At 45.8% G+C, this 15,561-nt stretch overlaps 6 protein-coding genes across 7 annotated transcripts; 3 read left to right on the plus strand and 3 right to left on the minus strand.

Moving 5' to 3' along the window:
• Positions 1–484: 484 nt before the first annotated feature.
• Positions 485–1,015, minus strand: FOXG_01399 (uncharacterized protein; the record flags this gene model as incomplete). The annotated part of the gene is made up of 1 exon (XM_018378215.1): positions 485–1,015. The coding sequence occupies one exon, from the start codon at positions 1,013–1,015 to the stop codon at positions 485–487; it is 531 nt and encodes a 176-aa protein (XP_018234095.1).
• An 818-nt stretch (positions 1,016–1,833) lies between these two features.
• FOXG_01400 (uncharacterized protein) lies at positions 1,834–3,073 on the plus strand (the record flags this gene model as incomplete). The annotated part of the gene is made up of 3 exons (XM_018378216.1): positions 1,834–1,851; positions 1,911–2,586; positions 2,643–3,073. 3 exons carry the CDS (start codon positions 1,834–1,836, stop codon positions 3,071–3,073), a joined length of 1,125 nt encoding a protein of 374 aa, XP_018234096.1.
• Positions 3,074–4,694: 1,621 nt separating this feature from the next.
• Positions 4,695–5,567, plus strand: FOXG_01401 (uncharacterized protein; the record flags this gene model as incomplete). Its single annotated transcript, XM_018378217.1, has 1 exon — positions 4,695–5,567. One exon carries the CDS (start codon positions 4,695–4,697, stop codon positions 5,565–5,567), a length of 873 nt encoding a protein of 290 aa, XP_018234097.1.
• Positions 5,568–6,564: 997 nt separating this feature from the next.
• Positions 6,565–6,851, minus strand: FOXG_18090 (uncharacterized protein; the record flags this gene model as incomplete). The annotated part of the gene is made up of 2 exons (XM_018398138.1): positions 6,565–6,643; positions 6,760–6,851. 2 exons carry the CDS (start codon positions 6,849–6,851, stop codon positions 6,565–6,567), a joined length of 171 nt encoding a protein of 56 aa, XP_018234098.1.
• A 2,489-nt stretch (positions 6,852–9,340) lies between these two features.
• On the plus strand, positions 9,341–10,995 carry FOXG_18091 (uncharacterized protein). Of its 2 annotated transcripts, XM_018398139.1 has the most exons (4): positions 9,356–9,857; positions 9,907–10,060; positions 10,115–10,523; positions 10,575–10,940. In XM_018398139.1, the coding sequence occupies exons 1-4, from the start codon at positions 9,404–9,406 to the stop codon at positions 10,860–10,862; spliced, it is 1,305 nt and encodes a 434-aa protein (XP_018234099.1). In that variant the 5' UTR covers positions 9,356–9,403; the 3' UTR covers positions 10,863–10,940. The 2 variants fall into 2 exon arrangements, with proteins under 2 accessions (XP_018234100.1, XP_018234099.1); XM_018398140.1 differs by having other exon boundaries at positions 9,341–9,857; positions 10,115–10,995.
• Positions 10,996–12,153: 1,158 nt separating this feature from the next.
• On the minus strand, positions 12,154–12,993 carry FOXG_18092 (uncharacterized protein; the record flags this gene model as incomplete). The annotated part of the gene is made up of 1 exon (XM_018398141.1): positions 12,154–12,993. One exon carries the CDS (start codon positions 12,991–12,993, stop codon positions 12,154–12,156), a length of 840 nt encoding a protein of 279 aa, XP_018234101.1.
• Between the last annotated feature and the right edge of the window lie 2,568 nt (positions 12,994–15,561).

A 15,561-nucleotide genomic window follows, 5' to 3' on the forward strand; every position in this document is an offset into this window, starting at 1 on the left:
TATTGAAAGTGCTGCCAGCCTGCAAGATTGATTTTTGACACTTCAGCACCTCAGGTGTCAAAGATTTCATGTTATGAACAAGCGATATCAGACAAACACTGCATCCACAGAGCTTTGTTCCACGGAATGCACAATAATCAGGATCGTAGCTTTGGACGCTTGCGTATATACTAGGTAAAAGAAGAATAAGATTGGGGGAGCTAGGGGGCCACGGGAGCCGCTGCCCCCCTTGGATAGTTCTACTGTAAGAAGGACTGTTTGCTATTGGACGTGGAGCAATGGACTGCTATGTTATTCAAGAAATATCGTGGTGACAGGCTAACGGACTGTGTAAGTAGGTTTCGAGTCGCAACTATGTCAAGTACAGTGTAATATCTTAGGCAAAAAAAAAAAAATACGGAGAGTTTGAAACTGAGGTGGGGATGCTAGTCGTATGAGGCTTTTTCCCACTTGGCTGATCAGCTTGCCATGCGTGAATCCTTCTCTAGATATGACCTTTCTTTTTCTGTCTTTTCCTCTTCCTCTTCCTGACGGCAACTTTTACATTGACCTGGATGCTACTCCCGATCTTTTTAGGCTTGTATGTGATGATATTCCGTTTGAAAATCCGTTGGGTGTTGCTGGTATTACTTGTGTATACTGATCCATTGATTTGCGTGGCATCTCCATGCGCCTCAGGGTTGATAATCGATGTGGCCCCATTATCGCGGTCCAATCCTGTGCTGGGTTGGCTACCGAAACGTAGTCTATCGGTAGCTTCCCTGGCACTTCTGATGATGTTTTGAACAGCATCATTCAGATGGCCCATAGCAGAGTCTAAGCCAGGAACATTGCGATTGTCCGAAGTCGAAGTATCTGCGGTGCCGCAGTGCTCTTGCTGGCCATGATTTGAAGGATAGTCTTTGCCAAAGGACTCGGTGGGGTCCCCTCTGGGGCTAGAGTTGCCGCCGGATTCATGAACTGGTTCTGAAGGATCGGGCTTCTGAACAAAGACCGCGGAATAAATGTGGGCCATTTTTGTTGAATATTGATCGTATTGAAATGGGCAACTTGGTTGAACAACTTAATATGTTTGGGGAACGTGAATGGTGCCGGAGCTCTTGGGCTATAAATATGGAAATTAGGAATACAGTAAGTCGCCAAGGTTCTAGCTGTCATTGCACTGCTGTGGTCAAACAGGCGGTGAACTTTGAGGCCAGATACTAAAACCTAGCGCGCAACTAGATACCGTCGAAGGCTTCAATCCTAGAATGTTCTGGTCGCCTGGCGAAGGCCTCGCAAGTACAAGAGTTCATGGTCGAGGAAACAAAGACTATGGAGCCTTGCAGCTGGTTCGTTTCAAGATGAAGATTAAGGGGCCATCCTACTGGATGCTTACAGGGATAGGCATTCGAAGTACTCTTCATTAGTGCACACGGAGCATCCGCAGAGACCTGCCGTCTTCGTATTCAGGTCAGCAATGCGGCCGCCTTAAGCCTCATTACTATAGTGACGCATTCAGCACTTCACTGACTGGTTTCGGCTGTTGATCAACAATATTGAATAAGTGGTAAGGATATTATGTCATGGACCAGGTAGATATTAATAATCCTAGTATCTGTGCAATGGATGGCTTTTCCTTAAGGTGATTGCGGTGCGGTACACAAGTACATTCAATCACTTCGAAAGCTCATGGTCATGCCTCGACAGAAGGCGGTGTAGAGGGTATTCCATGATCCAAGATTCAAGGAATAATTTACATATTAAAGACAGCTAGGGAAGATATGGCGCCGCCATGGATAGTGTCGCCAGATCAGATCTTCCCAAATATTACCCACTAGCTTCCTGAGAGCCATGGAAGCATTGGCTAATGTGAGCAATGTTCTTTCTTACAGGATATCCGACTTTCTTTCTAATTGGGAAACTGACAGGAAATATGGGACCGGGTCTTTGAGTTCCTCGACACTCAGGATCTCAAACATGTCGCTCTTATCAACAAAAGACTCTCCTCATGTGTGGCACCATCTCTATTCCACCAACTGTCGATAGACGAGGATGGTATCCAGAAGCTACTCGAAAATCACGAACACAAAAACGTGACTGATCATGTTAAGGTCTTGAAGATTTACCCCAGGACGTATGATCTATTTGCTCCGGGCTCGGTACTTGCACGCCTGGCAACAAGCTGGAAAAGTGGCAATTTCGCCCAACACCGTACACCTGACACAGGTGGCAATGGAGCCATTATATTAGTATCTGACTGTATCCCGACCGATATATCCGAGCCCGGACCAGGAATAACTCAAGTACTTCCAGCGATCCAAGAAATCCTCATTTCTGTCAAAGGGGAGGAGACGCCACAGGATCTTGTCTCGGTTATGAGCAGGTTCACTTGCCTCAAGAAACTCATGGTCCGCGCTATGTCTCTTGACCTTCCATCTCAGTTGATATGGCCCTTGTTGGAGCACTTCGAATTCGAACATATCCTTGGTATTGAGCAACCGATGGAGATAGACCCAGATCGTTTAAAACGCTGCTTCGAAAAGCATAAACAACTCAAAACCGTCATATTTGCACATTACCTTGACTCGAGAAACCCAAGTCAAGGTACTGGATTGGTGGCGATCTACGCCAGTTCTTCTCTCTGCTGTTAGCTTCGGCAGATATGGATAACAGTCAAACTCTGGGTAGTACTGAGCTTGACTTTATCAGTCGAATATCATTTTGCTTGCAAGACTTTTATGACGATTTCAACAAGCTCCAAGACAAAATGGTCGACGTTGAGATAAAATTGCTGATCCTTAAGCCTTATGCAAAGCACATCTTCAAGTCGCAGCAAGGCTTGAGAGAAGCAATGTTTCAGGAAGGACCCGACGTCACCTTCATATTCAGACCTATGCCACTCATCGAGTCTGCTTTACAAGGAGCTAAGATTGAGATTGGAAATTATTCGGAAAGAGTATATGGTAATGGGGGTGACCTGGATAAATTCCATAAGCTTTATCATGATAGTGTTGGTGGGCGTTTCTCTCTTTTCGTCAAGGCCCAACCCCATACGCCTTCAAGGTCACCTGTTACAAGAACGTTTATTTAACCATACTTATATAATAAACATAGGACCTCTAAAGGAATTAAAGGCTCTTTAAATTAAATTATAGTTATCACGTCCTTCCGTCGCTTGTCTTGTTAGTGTTGTTTGCACTTGGCTTCGTCTGAATGCGAACTATATAGTCGATTACTGCCTACAAGGTAAGTTTCAAGCCGCAAAGACAGGTGATGAGGACAAGATTTTCCTTTTATAATACAAGCTTCTACCCAAAAAGCTTCCATGGTGGTCTGAATGCGAACAGAACTCACTTCTCCTTTCTCAACGGCTCAGATCACAAAGCCTTACTGAGGTACCCATTCTTCATAAGGTCTTCTGGCGTCCCTTGCAGATGACTAGCTATGGAGTGTCAAGGTACACCGGCTTCTAGGACTGCCATGACCTTCTTACCTGCTGGAGGTTGGGGTAGAAGTACATGACGCATGAAACTGGCTCATATCAAGACGCACCCAGGACATGAGGCGCTCTGACATAGACACAGTTGCTCAAAACCCTGACTTGAGATGTTCCATGTACTTGTACTTGGGAATGGTGAAGGTAACAAGATGGGGCAATTTATTAACATTAAAAACCCTGTAAAGGTAGAAGACCATCGAAACCAGAACACCGGTGTACGCCCGGAACGAGATCCCGCCGGCCGCGGCCAGAAGCTGACACTCATAATCCTTGTGGTTGGTAAGCGTGTCGAATGCGCCAAAGCTGAAATACCCAAAAGGTGGGTCATCAAGCAAGAGATACGAATTGTAGATCTTTGACTCGGACTACCCGTATTGATTCATTAGCCGTCATGTGCATACTGAGAAAAGGTCAAGGATTTCGCATTAGCTCCAAATCACACAATCTTACTGATGGCATTGCCCAAGGTGCATAAGGGTCAAAGCTATTACCCCTTGCGGTGTTAGAGCATGTGTACTCGGGAACCGGCATTCACCGTGAAACATCAGATCTTCGCGTCACATGTTTTCCAACATCGCCTAGGCTACTACCGCCAGGCTTTGGACTTGTGTACTATCGACCAACAGAGGACGTGCAAGCCCCGTTAGATCTTACAAGAGACGGGGCACTAGGCACTACCCGTTGTTCCGCGCGCCTAGCGAAGCAAAGACTACAACCTCATTATATGAGCTGAGCTCTGGATTATTAGCAGTAATGGTTGCGGGGGGTTGAAAAGTGGCGCTTCATGACCCTGGATCATTGTACACAAAGGACAGCCAGTTGGTCTCAGAACCCCACCGCCCCGTCCAAGATGTCAACATAGGTCCTACTGCAGAAGTATACAATAATAGGACAGTCAACGCCACATGATAGCTAAATTCCGAAGATCACGCTTCTCAGTGATTGTAAGCACGTATACTGGAACTAGGCCAACAAGTCATAGTTATTCTGCTTTTTTAGCAATAATAAAGCGCCGTTGCTCGGTATACATTCTTCTTTTTGTGGCTTTGTGGCAACGAGGCGACGAACTTGCAATCCTCGGATAGATGCGAGTTCTACGGAAAGTCACAGAAAAGAACTTGACTACAGGACCCTACACAGACTGGAGGAAAATCTGCAAGCTCTGTTGGATTATATTACGCAAGCTTGTTTGACCAACACCTCCGACGACCAAATGGCGAACTCAACATTGCCCAAAGGTACATCTCATGAGACATATCTGGGGTTGTATGTCAAGGCCGAAAAGCGCATTGCCGCCCGCCATCGAAGAAATTCTCATCCAGATCTTTCAAAACTTTCAGAGGACCATATATCGATCGATGAACATTTTGACATTACCGACAAGTTCCAACAGTACTTCATGGAGCTCGTATCTGCCCAGAAGCGCATGAATGACTCAATAGCCAAGGGAATAGAAGAAGCTCTATCGCAACTCAAAGACGTTTACTGCAAAATAGAAGCTGATGAAAGAGAGAAGCATATGATGGGCAGTAAATTACATAATCAGTCTAAACAACTGCAGAAAGTTGAGGCGGAAAGGAACGAAGAAGTTGAGCGGAGATTGGAGGCAGAAGAAGACAGAAAAGCGGCGGACAAACTGTTTGAGGAACAGAGAGTACAGCTCTCAATAGTAACCAAAGACCTCAATCGACTGAAGCAGGTCTCTGATGCTGCAACCTACAGAGAAGGAAAGCTGAAGAAAGAGCTGAAAGACAAAAAGGCAGAGACGAGAGAACTTCAGTACGAGGTGCAGGCGAAGGAAAACCGAATCAACATCATGAGAGATACAATGGAGAAACTGGCGTATTATGCCCACTTCGGTCATGAAGAGCACCCGGTTGGGGATCCTCTAACTTGGACCCCGGAAATGGTTGAAAGCTTCTTTGCTGAATGGGAGTCCATGGTTGATATCACGGTGCGTCGGAAAAAGGTATTGGAACTTCTATCAAACGTTGCCGGTCTCGATGCCGAAGAGGTGCTTGCTTCAGATGTCGATCAGGTCAGGCTATTACTCGATGAAGCTGGCTGGAGTTTGGAAAGAGCTTGAGGACGCCTACTGAAGCTCAACTGCGTCACTATAAGAGACCTCCAAGCGATCGTATGGTTCAGCCTCACTAGTGAAGGAAGTTTAACGTCCTTATGAAACTATTCTGGACCGTCTTTCAAGATCTTTGTATGAAATAGAAGGAACTTTCAGTGTCAGAGATATAGTGAAGAGTCAGTATCGAGCAGTCTCGCGGTTTGTTCGAGGTCTGAGGTTTGCATTTTAGCCCCCTGTAGCTATAAAGTAGAGCTCCTTCCCCAGTAATCCCACTACTAAGCTATCAACGCGATCCTTGGATCACTTGTCTTTAAGGCTACTGCACTTGGCCACTTTGTAGACTCAGGGTAACTGAGAGAATCCCTTCAAGGAAAGTTGTCTGGCGCAAGACTATTTTAAGGTCCCGAAACTGATAGCGCCACATTTAATTTAGCCGTATGGGGTAATTATTTCTTGAGCACCCAGCTCAATTCTGTCATCCTGGAACTCTACCTATAGTCCATACTCTAAGTTCTCTGTGCTGATTTGAGCTCTCAGCCACAAGTCTCAACTGCAAATAACACATCTAGCTCACAACTTAGACATTAATCCCCATCCCTCTGTCACCCGCATCTTCGACAGGCTCAGTACAATCAAATACACAAACAATCTTGAAACTAAAAGTTTGCATTTGGTTGATACTTAACTATCACGATTCTTGAAAGACACCGCCTTGTTTCGCCTCGAAAACCAGTCTAGGCCATCGAAAATCCCTGTTTCCCCCAACCATCGCTTCATCTCACTGACCTGTAAGATCAAGATGCGGCTTTCCGCCAAAGTAAGGCGTTAGTGACAGGTGCTCCGTCATGCAAAGGGAACTAGATATCACTGTGACGAGACAACACGGCCACGTGACTGGTCTGCATACTGAGACGTCGCATTTCGAGGTACTGTCTAAGAGCTAATGACGGAGAGGTGAACCTTGTACCCATAGTGCAGCCTCGTATTCGATAAGGTACGTTGGCTATTCAATTGGTATGAGGGCTTGCCATTTGTGTCCCAAGACCTCCTGAATATGTGAGTCTCGATTGCCGTAGTAATTGCTGATTAGTATTGTGAAACTGAGCAGCAACAGTACTGTATGATACGTATTACACCTCTGCGCACTCTTGATGGTCAACCATATCCTTTGTGTGTCTAGTTGTAGACGGCAACTTACGATGTCTTATAAGTAGCCGCATTGGTTGTTTTGGCAGTATATGCAAGTCCCATTTGCTCCAGTAGCCAATTCCAGACAGTTGTGAACAGCATGATGGGAGCAAACGCCGCGAGCGCTGTTAGAGATGTCTGGCCTCTCAGGATCCATTTTAGTGTTGGCGTTTGATAGCATTGTCGCGCAGTTTAAAAGGAGACAATGGTTGGGAAATAAAAGTATTTATGGCTTCTTTCAAGTTGCTCCGTTGATAAGCATCTAGATAGTGTAACCTTTGGTCTAAAGAGTGTGCATAACAATTTGCTTGGGGTAACGGACGTCGTGGAGAGGGATGAAGATGGAGATGGGAGTTGCGCTGGATTGCGCGGAACAAAGATAATTTATAGCTGAATTTTAATGTACCAGTGGAATTGTATATTGTATTAGCTAGTGTTAACCATCCTGCAGTCGTTATTGAGGTGAGCACTGGTCATCCAATATGCAGCTCTTCATGACGTGTCATAGCGGTTCCCAGTCTCGTATGAGCAGCTGCCACTTAGAAGTGACGTTTCGATCCTGTTTTCTAGGCTCCAGAATAAATAGGTTTCACCGCTTAAAGACATTATTATGAGAGACATTAGCCAGATGCATCTAGTTGCGTCGTGTGGCGGCCATTCAAGACCATGACAAGTCCAAGATCATTACAGTACCAATAAGGTCACCTGCCAGATGTGTACAACGACAGGTGGCAAGACCAGAGAGGTCATTAATATTTCAGCCATCTCTCAACAGCGAAGGCAAGATACGAGCCATAGTCGAGAGGATAAGCATGTCTGGAAGTAACAAAGTAGTTGGTGGGTTCAATATACGTCCGGGTTACAAATTGCGGAATCAAACACTATTTCTAGTTAGACTTCCTTGTAAGGCGTCGCGATGAAATCCGGTATCTCTTCCCTGCTCATAATTGAGGCCAGTAGAAATGGCGGGATTAGCATCATACGATCGCGATCAGTCCAGTCACCTGCTTGTACTACTCCATCTATCCTGTGTTTTATATTGTAGGAGAAACCATAGGAGACTGCAGCCACAATAACATCCGACCCATTCATCAGTGTTCCGAGGCCTTTCACCAACGGCTCAGGCCAATATCCATCCTCGACCCCCAAAACCGCCCCTTTGACCACGTCCTTCACAGCGATATCGAAGTCACTCTGTTCGCTCGTAGAAGGGAAGTACTTAGACTCAGTCTTAGCCTTCTTATACACCTGGTCCTCGTCGAACTTGTAACGTCTTGGGGCTGTCGCTTGGCCTGTGTATCCTCTCGGGTCCCAAGTCAACAATTTTCCCCAAGAGTGACCTGACCCCTGAAAATAGCACGTTGCTTTGTTAGTAGCTGCGCCTGGCAAGCGTGATGAGATCATTAAAGATGATGAGAATCTGGTTGTCCTGAGATGCGACTGGCACCCTTGTAGCCGACAGTATGCTACCACGCCCTTCTGCGCCGCGCGCCAAGATTGGCTTCAGAGCAGCAGTCAGACAAACAGACTTGTTGAAATCGTCAAGCGCTATTGTATGCTCCAAGAACCTAGCCACGAAGGTTAACTTGCTGGATCCGAGAACGAGAACCACTCCGGATATATGTGGCTGTCGAAGCTATTTCATCACAGTATGACGAATGATGATCAGTTGCTTTGTGCCAATGTCGATGCTATCGATAGAAAGAACTTCTTCTGTGATAATATGGGCGATTCCGTCCAGATCTGGCAGAATAGGAACAACTACATCGTGGATATTATGAGCGCCGGATACGTAATGCGAGGTATCGGTTGGAGAGTTCCCCTTTCCTAAAGCAGTCCCTCTGGTACCTATGATGGCAACAGTTGGTAGAGGAAGAGTGTTTCACTCCGGAGATGTAGCAGTTGGTGGTCTTGACAGAACATCATAAGGCCCAATAAAGAATGTCAAAACGAGGATCGCCGCCACGATGGCCAGCTTAAAACCTGAAAAAGAATACATGTCGATGCTGGAAGTCTGAATGTTCTCCCAACTGGATATAAGGTGGTCGGCGGGGTTCGATATCAATCTGGCGAGCAAGGTGAGAATCCGTACGAGTTACGGAACGTGAAGTCTCGCGGAGACATGACTGTTAGATAATTTCAATGACACACTACTGTCAACCTACGTCATATCCCGAAGGCTGTTTGACAACAATAAGCAGTTGAAACTGGGAGCAAGTGTTGGCTCGGTAGTGCACAGAATACTGGGAAGGGATGCCAACCGACGATCCGTTGTGGCGGGAACCATCAAGAGGAATTGGTGCCAAATGCAAACAACAGTGGCCGCCTCAACTTCGTCCAAGGCGCCAAATTGAGTCTCATGCAATCTGATATTGGGCAAGGATATGCTTGTCCGAGGAGAATGTGATGAGTTTTGGTGTTGGCCAGCCTCATTTTCAAGGTCATCCTGTGATACCTGCCATTGGCTCCTTACCTGACGCTATTCTAAAAGCGTTCCGAATTTCTGTTGAGTCCTCGTCTGGGTAAAGCGTGCCGGAGAAGCCGACCAATAGAACCTACGCGGGGAACCTCACCGCTTATCCCCCCGCTCTTGCGAATATGCGCCAATTTCTTCTGTATGGGAGTGAGAATAACATGAGACCAACCATCCGATTATGAGCGGACAGCCTCCAATTCGGCCAGAACAAGGATCCTACGGTCAGTTCCAGGTTGCAACGAGCCAGCCCAAGACCCTGTACAGCCGAAGCAAAGACATCCTGGCAAAGCTCCGCGAGTCAATTCCCCAGAATGAGACTCAGTGGCAACAGGCCCGTGACCTTCACGGTTACAGTACAGCAGGGAATGTACTCCAAAAGACAAGGGACATATTGGAAAACAGAATCACGAAGCAAGATCTGCGGAACTTCTTAACAATCGCATCTTGTTGTGTTGATTGGCATCTGGGGAGAAAGCAAGAGGCTTACCAAAGGTTCAAGATGCAGATCAGTGCTGCAACCGAACTGACGATACAGAAGTACATGTCTTCCTTGCGTGCCATGGTCCAAGCCATGGAACCAGTGTACCTTCGAGGACCACGTCATCGCGTCTTTGAAGGGACTCTTTTATATTGTACGTATCGGATTACCTGTCCTGGTTCAGTTCTCTTATTGCGTCGTAGCACGTATTGGGCCGTCGTTTCTTACGCACTATACCAAAGAGACAGGAGCGTTCGATTCCTGTTTCCCGGCTTTTAGTTGCACACACCCTGAAACACAAGCGTCAATGCCCCTCGCACCGGCATTTATTCTCAAGTATCGACATCCTCAGCAAAGGTGAGATGTCGCTGTGATGAGAAGTTCGATCACTCATTGACTGATTAAAAATAGCTTTGGGGATATTTGCGCTGCTCTGTGTACGGAAGTCCTCGACGAGGATGATTATGCTAAATTTATCTGTGTTCTTGAGCGTGGACGGCCAATACCAACAGTACTCTCGCTGCCAGCGAAAGCCCCCTATACTGCTCTTTCTGTTATCAAATGTCAGCCCGAGCCAGCCGGAGATGATCAAAGGGCTTCTGCAAACCCCGTCGATGATTTAGACATGTTTGCGCTCCCAAAGAGCTTCCCCTTAGTCTACAAGGTATTCGGTATCTCAGACGCCGTTCAGCAACTATTACAAGAAGTAACTCACCGAATCAACTTCGAAAGTCTACGAGAAGTGCCAAATACACCACTGCTTGAATTTCAATGGATTGATAATTATGACATGGTAGTTGATCAAGTAGTTGTTGACTTGGTAGGTTGATCTTCTAATAGTAGAATCTTATGCTAATTTATTGCCGACGAGATTGAACAAAACATCCTGCCACAACAGCCTTTTCGAAGGTTCAAGTCGTTCTATCGACATAAGCCCGGATCAATCTCTGTTCCCTCTGGTTGGATCAAGATTATTGTGCCCATCACGTTGGTTCATCAAGTCTGTCATGTTTCAATAGCTACGACAACTGTTGCGAAGCAAAATATCACATGGGACACTAAGGTGGGGTTGATCCTTGGCAGCGATGTCTTATTCTCAACATCTCAGCAAATCCTGTATCATTCTATATCTATTCCTCTTGGCTCTGACAATAGGTGAAGAATTAATCTATCAGCCACAGAATATCACTGTAAATATTAACATTCTGATCATGTGCAATACCTCTAACATTCGCACCAACACTGGCTTTGGGGAGTTCGAATAGAACAAGAGTCGTTCCATTCGACCGGCATCACGTTACCAACAGACGAATAGGTGACAACATGTACCAGCGGTAACAAAGCCTGTTGATATGACTGTTATGCTAGGAAAATGCGGTATGGTCAATTGTTACATTTCAAGATCGGTTCTTCAAACCACTGCAGGATTAAACACCCAAAACGGACTAGTGAACTGTTACACGGCGATTCGTCCTTTTGTAACATTAGACAAGTCACAACCTATAAGACCTTGTAAGCAAAATAACCCATTACACAGAAGAATATTCCTTTCACACCACGTCGTCGTTGAGTCATTTCCAGTAAATTCAATATTTATAGCAAAGTAGTAACGAATTTAAACCTGTTCTTATTGATACTTATCAGCACTAATGTGTTGCTTTTACGTTGCGAATTTCAACGAATGCGGCATCAATATTGTTACATTTCACAAGGTGCACTGCCTTAAAAGAACTGAAAGAGCTTTGCGAAGTAAGGGCGTGCATATCTATTACTAATGAAATACCAATACTCTGCACCGACTGTGAAAATCGTACATCACTTGCAGCGGGCAAACCAGATTTTCTTGTATTAACGGTGCATGTGGCTGACGACGTTATAGGAGAGTTGAATGACAGCGGGAGCGGAGGCTATTACTGCAGAACCAGCGATACAATCAATTGAGCGACATTTAGTTCCTTGTAGAGGAAAGGGCCATTATAATGGACAAGCTGACAGAGAAAGGTAGCTTCAATCACAGACATTGGGCTTCAGAATGTAGTAAATGTTACCTGAACATCATCTCAAATTACCAACACCCATAAGATCCATGCAAAGTGTGACATCACAGTACTAATTAAAAGAGCTTCAAGCATATTCCGCACATCTTGACTATTAATAGGATTACAGCGACCGAAATAATATCCCGTTTCCCTCCGCGTCCATGTACAAATAAGTCGAGCTTCAGTCCCCTATCCTTTTCCTCCTCCATTTACCCCCTCCAATTCAGCATCAGTCCCCATTTCCTGAACCCCCCGGACGTGTTATTTGCAGTTGAGACTTGTGACTGAGAGATTAAATCAGCACAGAGAACTTAGCGTGAAAAGAAAGAGAAGAAAAAAAGAGTGACCAAGGTTGAATCCTTCGATAAAAGAGTGACAATTTGCAAATTCGAAGAGCCGATATGAAGTTTGCTAGGTGGATTGATGTACCTGGTCTTTGCTAACCCCATGGAAGTCGTTCTCGATATTCTTGTCGCCACAGAACTCGGTGCACGCTTCTGAATCGTCGTCGGTGAATGGCGCTGTGTCGTTTGATTGGTCGGAAGAATACTGATCATCAAGTTCAACTTGCGTGTCTCGGGGTTTTCGCATGCAACGACGCTTGTTTGATCGTTGAGTGCCGTCTTCTTGTCCTTTTGTGTGGGGGTGGACACGCGACGTACGTGGTTCACAGTCCAATTCATCAGTATATTCAATTTCGTCTGGTTGAGAACTGATGAGCTGTGCTACCTGGGAAGATTCATCTTCAGCAGTCGAAGGATTGCAGACAAATGTATGAGTGAATGTCTTCCACGGCTCCTTTTCTCCATATTGTGGTGCAGGAGACTCTCTAATACAATGGAGACCGTCGGCGGTCTGTTCAGAACTCAATTGGGTGTCATTATTTGACGGCGTGGTGTCTTCTGGGAGTTGATTGATGACTTGCAATTCGTTGAACCACTTTTGGCAAAGGCGAGGGCCAAGGTCTTGACACAATCCGAAAAAGAGCTCTTTATCCATCTTCTCGAATATATCTGCACAAGCAGTAGCTGCCCGTCGTTCTTCCGCGTTCTGGAGCATCTTAACATATCCGGGGATGTCCAAGGGTTTCACTTTGCGTTCGAACAGTATATTCTGAAATGTAGTTTGAAGATCGGTAAATTCCGGCGGCGGTGAAAGGTCAACTCTCGCATCGCAAGTCTTCCACCTCTTAATAGTGTTATGGATTTGGTAATGTCGGCGCGAAGCCGCCTCTGGATCTTTCGCAAACATATCTGCGAGCAAACGGATTGTTGACGATAAGATGATTGGGTAGTTATGATTGAGAAAATCTTGTAAGGGAAGAGGTTGAACAAGGAGTATATCGAAAAGTTGACTCTCCACGTTGAAAGCGTTTTTTTCAATTCCCGAGGGCTACACTTAAATTTAAGCAGCCTGATTAGATAGGAGGTGACTAAATTAAAAAGGGGCTTATGCCTAATTCATCATGAAACCAAGACCTATTGCCTTCTCCATCAGTGTTGGTGGGTTTGAACGTTGTTGGTGGATATGGTGCACGGAACGTCCAATGCCAATCAAAACCTCATTAGAATTCAAAGGTTCTCGTCAAAGTGTTGGTGGCTGCTCTCCGCCAGCCACTGTTACCTTCGTACTGACGGCGGGGTCGCTGCCAACCAACAGAGACGATGCGCGACCAACGGAAAAAAAGGTCACACTCCATGGTCGAGACATTGCAATCAGAACATGACTCACCACGCCACACTCACAGACTACCCTTGTAAAGCTTATATGTCACACTGAAAATTGCGCCTAGGTCCAGGTCAAGTTAATGTTCGCACAGAAACACTCCAAGGTACTGGCACCGTGCTGCTGGCACATTTAGGCATGGGGCGGGTCTGCTAATCAGAAGGTCTGGTACAGCTGCCAAAACAGGAATACTGAGTCAAGATTAGGGAGGCTGTCCCTTGAGCTTGGACAGAGGGGGTAAGTACTGCATTATTGGTAGGTGCTTCTGGACGGCGACACCTGTAGCACGAACCATGTAGCCCAGACCATGGCAAAGACACCATGAAACACAGTGACTTACTTTAGGCGATAAAAGTGAGAATTCAGCGCTCAGACCAAAAGATGTGGAGGTTGCAAGTAGAATCCGGGTGACGAGTTCACTGCGGGGTGAATGATAGGGTGTTGCGCGGGGAACGACCGGCATTCCCGAACATCAAGATAGGAATTTCTGGGGATCTAAATATATCTGTTCCCCTGGGAGACTTCGGGTACTCCGTGGTGAAGGATTGGCAAGCAAAAAGATTCGCTGTTGGCATTTACAAGGTTCCGAAATATCACATGTGAAAGTTGAAGCCTGTAATGCTTAAATTACATATCGCCAAGATCCTAAGAAGCCAGTCATTCGACTCCTCTAGCACTTGCTTGTTGGAAATCGATCCGTTGATAATTGGGGGATCTTTTAATAGAGTCTGCTAAAGCCCTGATTGCGGTATGTCGGCGCGGACGACCGATGAGTCGAAGGCCTCAATCAAAATCAGTTTCTGAAGTGCCATTTCTCTTCATGAGCCGCACGAGCCTGGGACAGGGCATAATTTATTGTTCAAGCCAGGCGGAACAACTGTGTTTGGAATATTAATCAGGTGATACAGCAAATAGTGTAAAGCCGGGAGCATTTCACATTGTCAGAAGGATTAAACCGGCTCAAAGGACTTGCTGTCACCTTTCCCTTGATATCATGTACCGGCAAGTGAATCAGAGCCACGGAGCTTTGAGTTACTCTATGTTACCAGGGTGAGCAGATAATATCTGTCAAGGGATGCCAGGGGAAAACAGCGAACTGTCCTTGGCCATCGGAGCTAAACCGGTTTTCAGAAGGAGACAGCCAGGACATCCGTGATGTGGGAACATAGCGGGTGTTGAATGCGGCTCGATAAAGTTTGACGTTCATCCCTTTTAGCCGCTCGAGTCGTACGTATCAGGCTCGGTGGTATATTAAAATCGCCCTCACGCCAGGATAGGAAAGAATCAAAGGGCTCGGAAAGCCAGCAAGGCCCTCGAGCTTAACAGTGCAATTTCCGTTTGCGTAGTATTGCACATGAAGCCTGGAGGGTGATAGTCGGTACCTAGAATATTATAAGGATAGTTCTAAGCGAAAGGTCCTGTGTTGTACGTGGAAGTGGACATCCCGGAAGCCTCAATTGCCTGCTACACACGTGATAATTCGAGCTAGTGTCGAAACATCCTTTTGATCTCTTTGCGAGTATATAACCCTTTACCATCCAAAACGAGCCACGTACGCTTGGAGTATATTTTCCATCCCTCATCTTCTCCTTTTCCTTCAACCCATATACCATCTTCATTTATGGTCTCCCAGTCATATTCCGAAAAAGTGTTACCACAATATAACTCCCTATGTGCCTGAACTGGTGTTTCAGTGACAATTCCCGTACACCATTTACAGTAGGAACCAGGCTCGCGGTTCACAATATGTTCATGCATAGACTTATTATAATTAGCGAATGACACTGGTGGGCAAAAAGGCTGGCTAGGTCTTACGCAAGCATACCCAACTTTCTTATTATCGCGTTCAAAGCGACCAAGCGCTTCTTGAATTTTTTGGGGAAGTTTGTCTTTGGGGAGTCTCTCTTGCGTCATTGTCCTATACAAAGAATGAGAACTCGAGAGTTATTAGAAGCCAGAATGATTTAAAAAGAAGATTGTTACCTCTACCTTAGTGGAAGCTCTAATGCCCTTTATATGTGGAATCGCTGTGGGTGAAAGTTTATATCAATGAAATGATACTAGTAGATAAGAAAGATAAACGTCGAGTCACAA

The sequence above is a fragment of the Fusarium oxysporum genome, chromosome 1 (genome assembly GCF_000149955.1).
Source record: "Fusarium oxysporum f. sp. lycopersici 4287 chromosome 1, whole genome shotgun sequence".
In the NCBI taxonomy this organism is placed as follows: domain Eukaryota; kingdom Fungi; phylum Ascomycota; class Sordariomycetes; order Hypocreales; family Nectriaceae; genus Fusarium; species Fusarium oxysporum.

What these genes read in the sequence shown, in the direction of transcription:
- FOXG_18091 (XM_018398139.1), top strand. Translation starts at nt 9,404, where the DNA reads ATGAGCGGACAGCCTCCAATTCGGCCAGAACAAGGATCCTACGGTCAG. An exon ending in TGAAGGGACTCTTTTATATT is followed by an intron (nt 9,858 to 9,906) that starts GTACGTATCGGA and finishes ATTGCGTCGTAG; the next exon opens with CACGTATTGGGCCGTCGTTT. An exon ending in ATCAAGTAGTTGTTGACTTG is followed by an intron (nt 10,524 to 10,574) that starts GTAGGTTGATCT and finishes ATTGCCGACGAG; the next exon opens with ATTGAACAAAACATCCTGCC.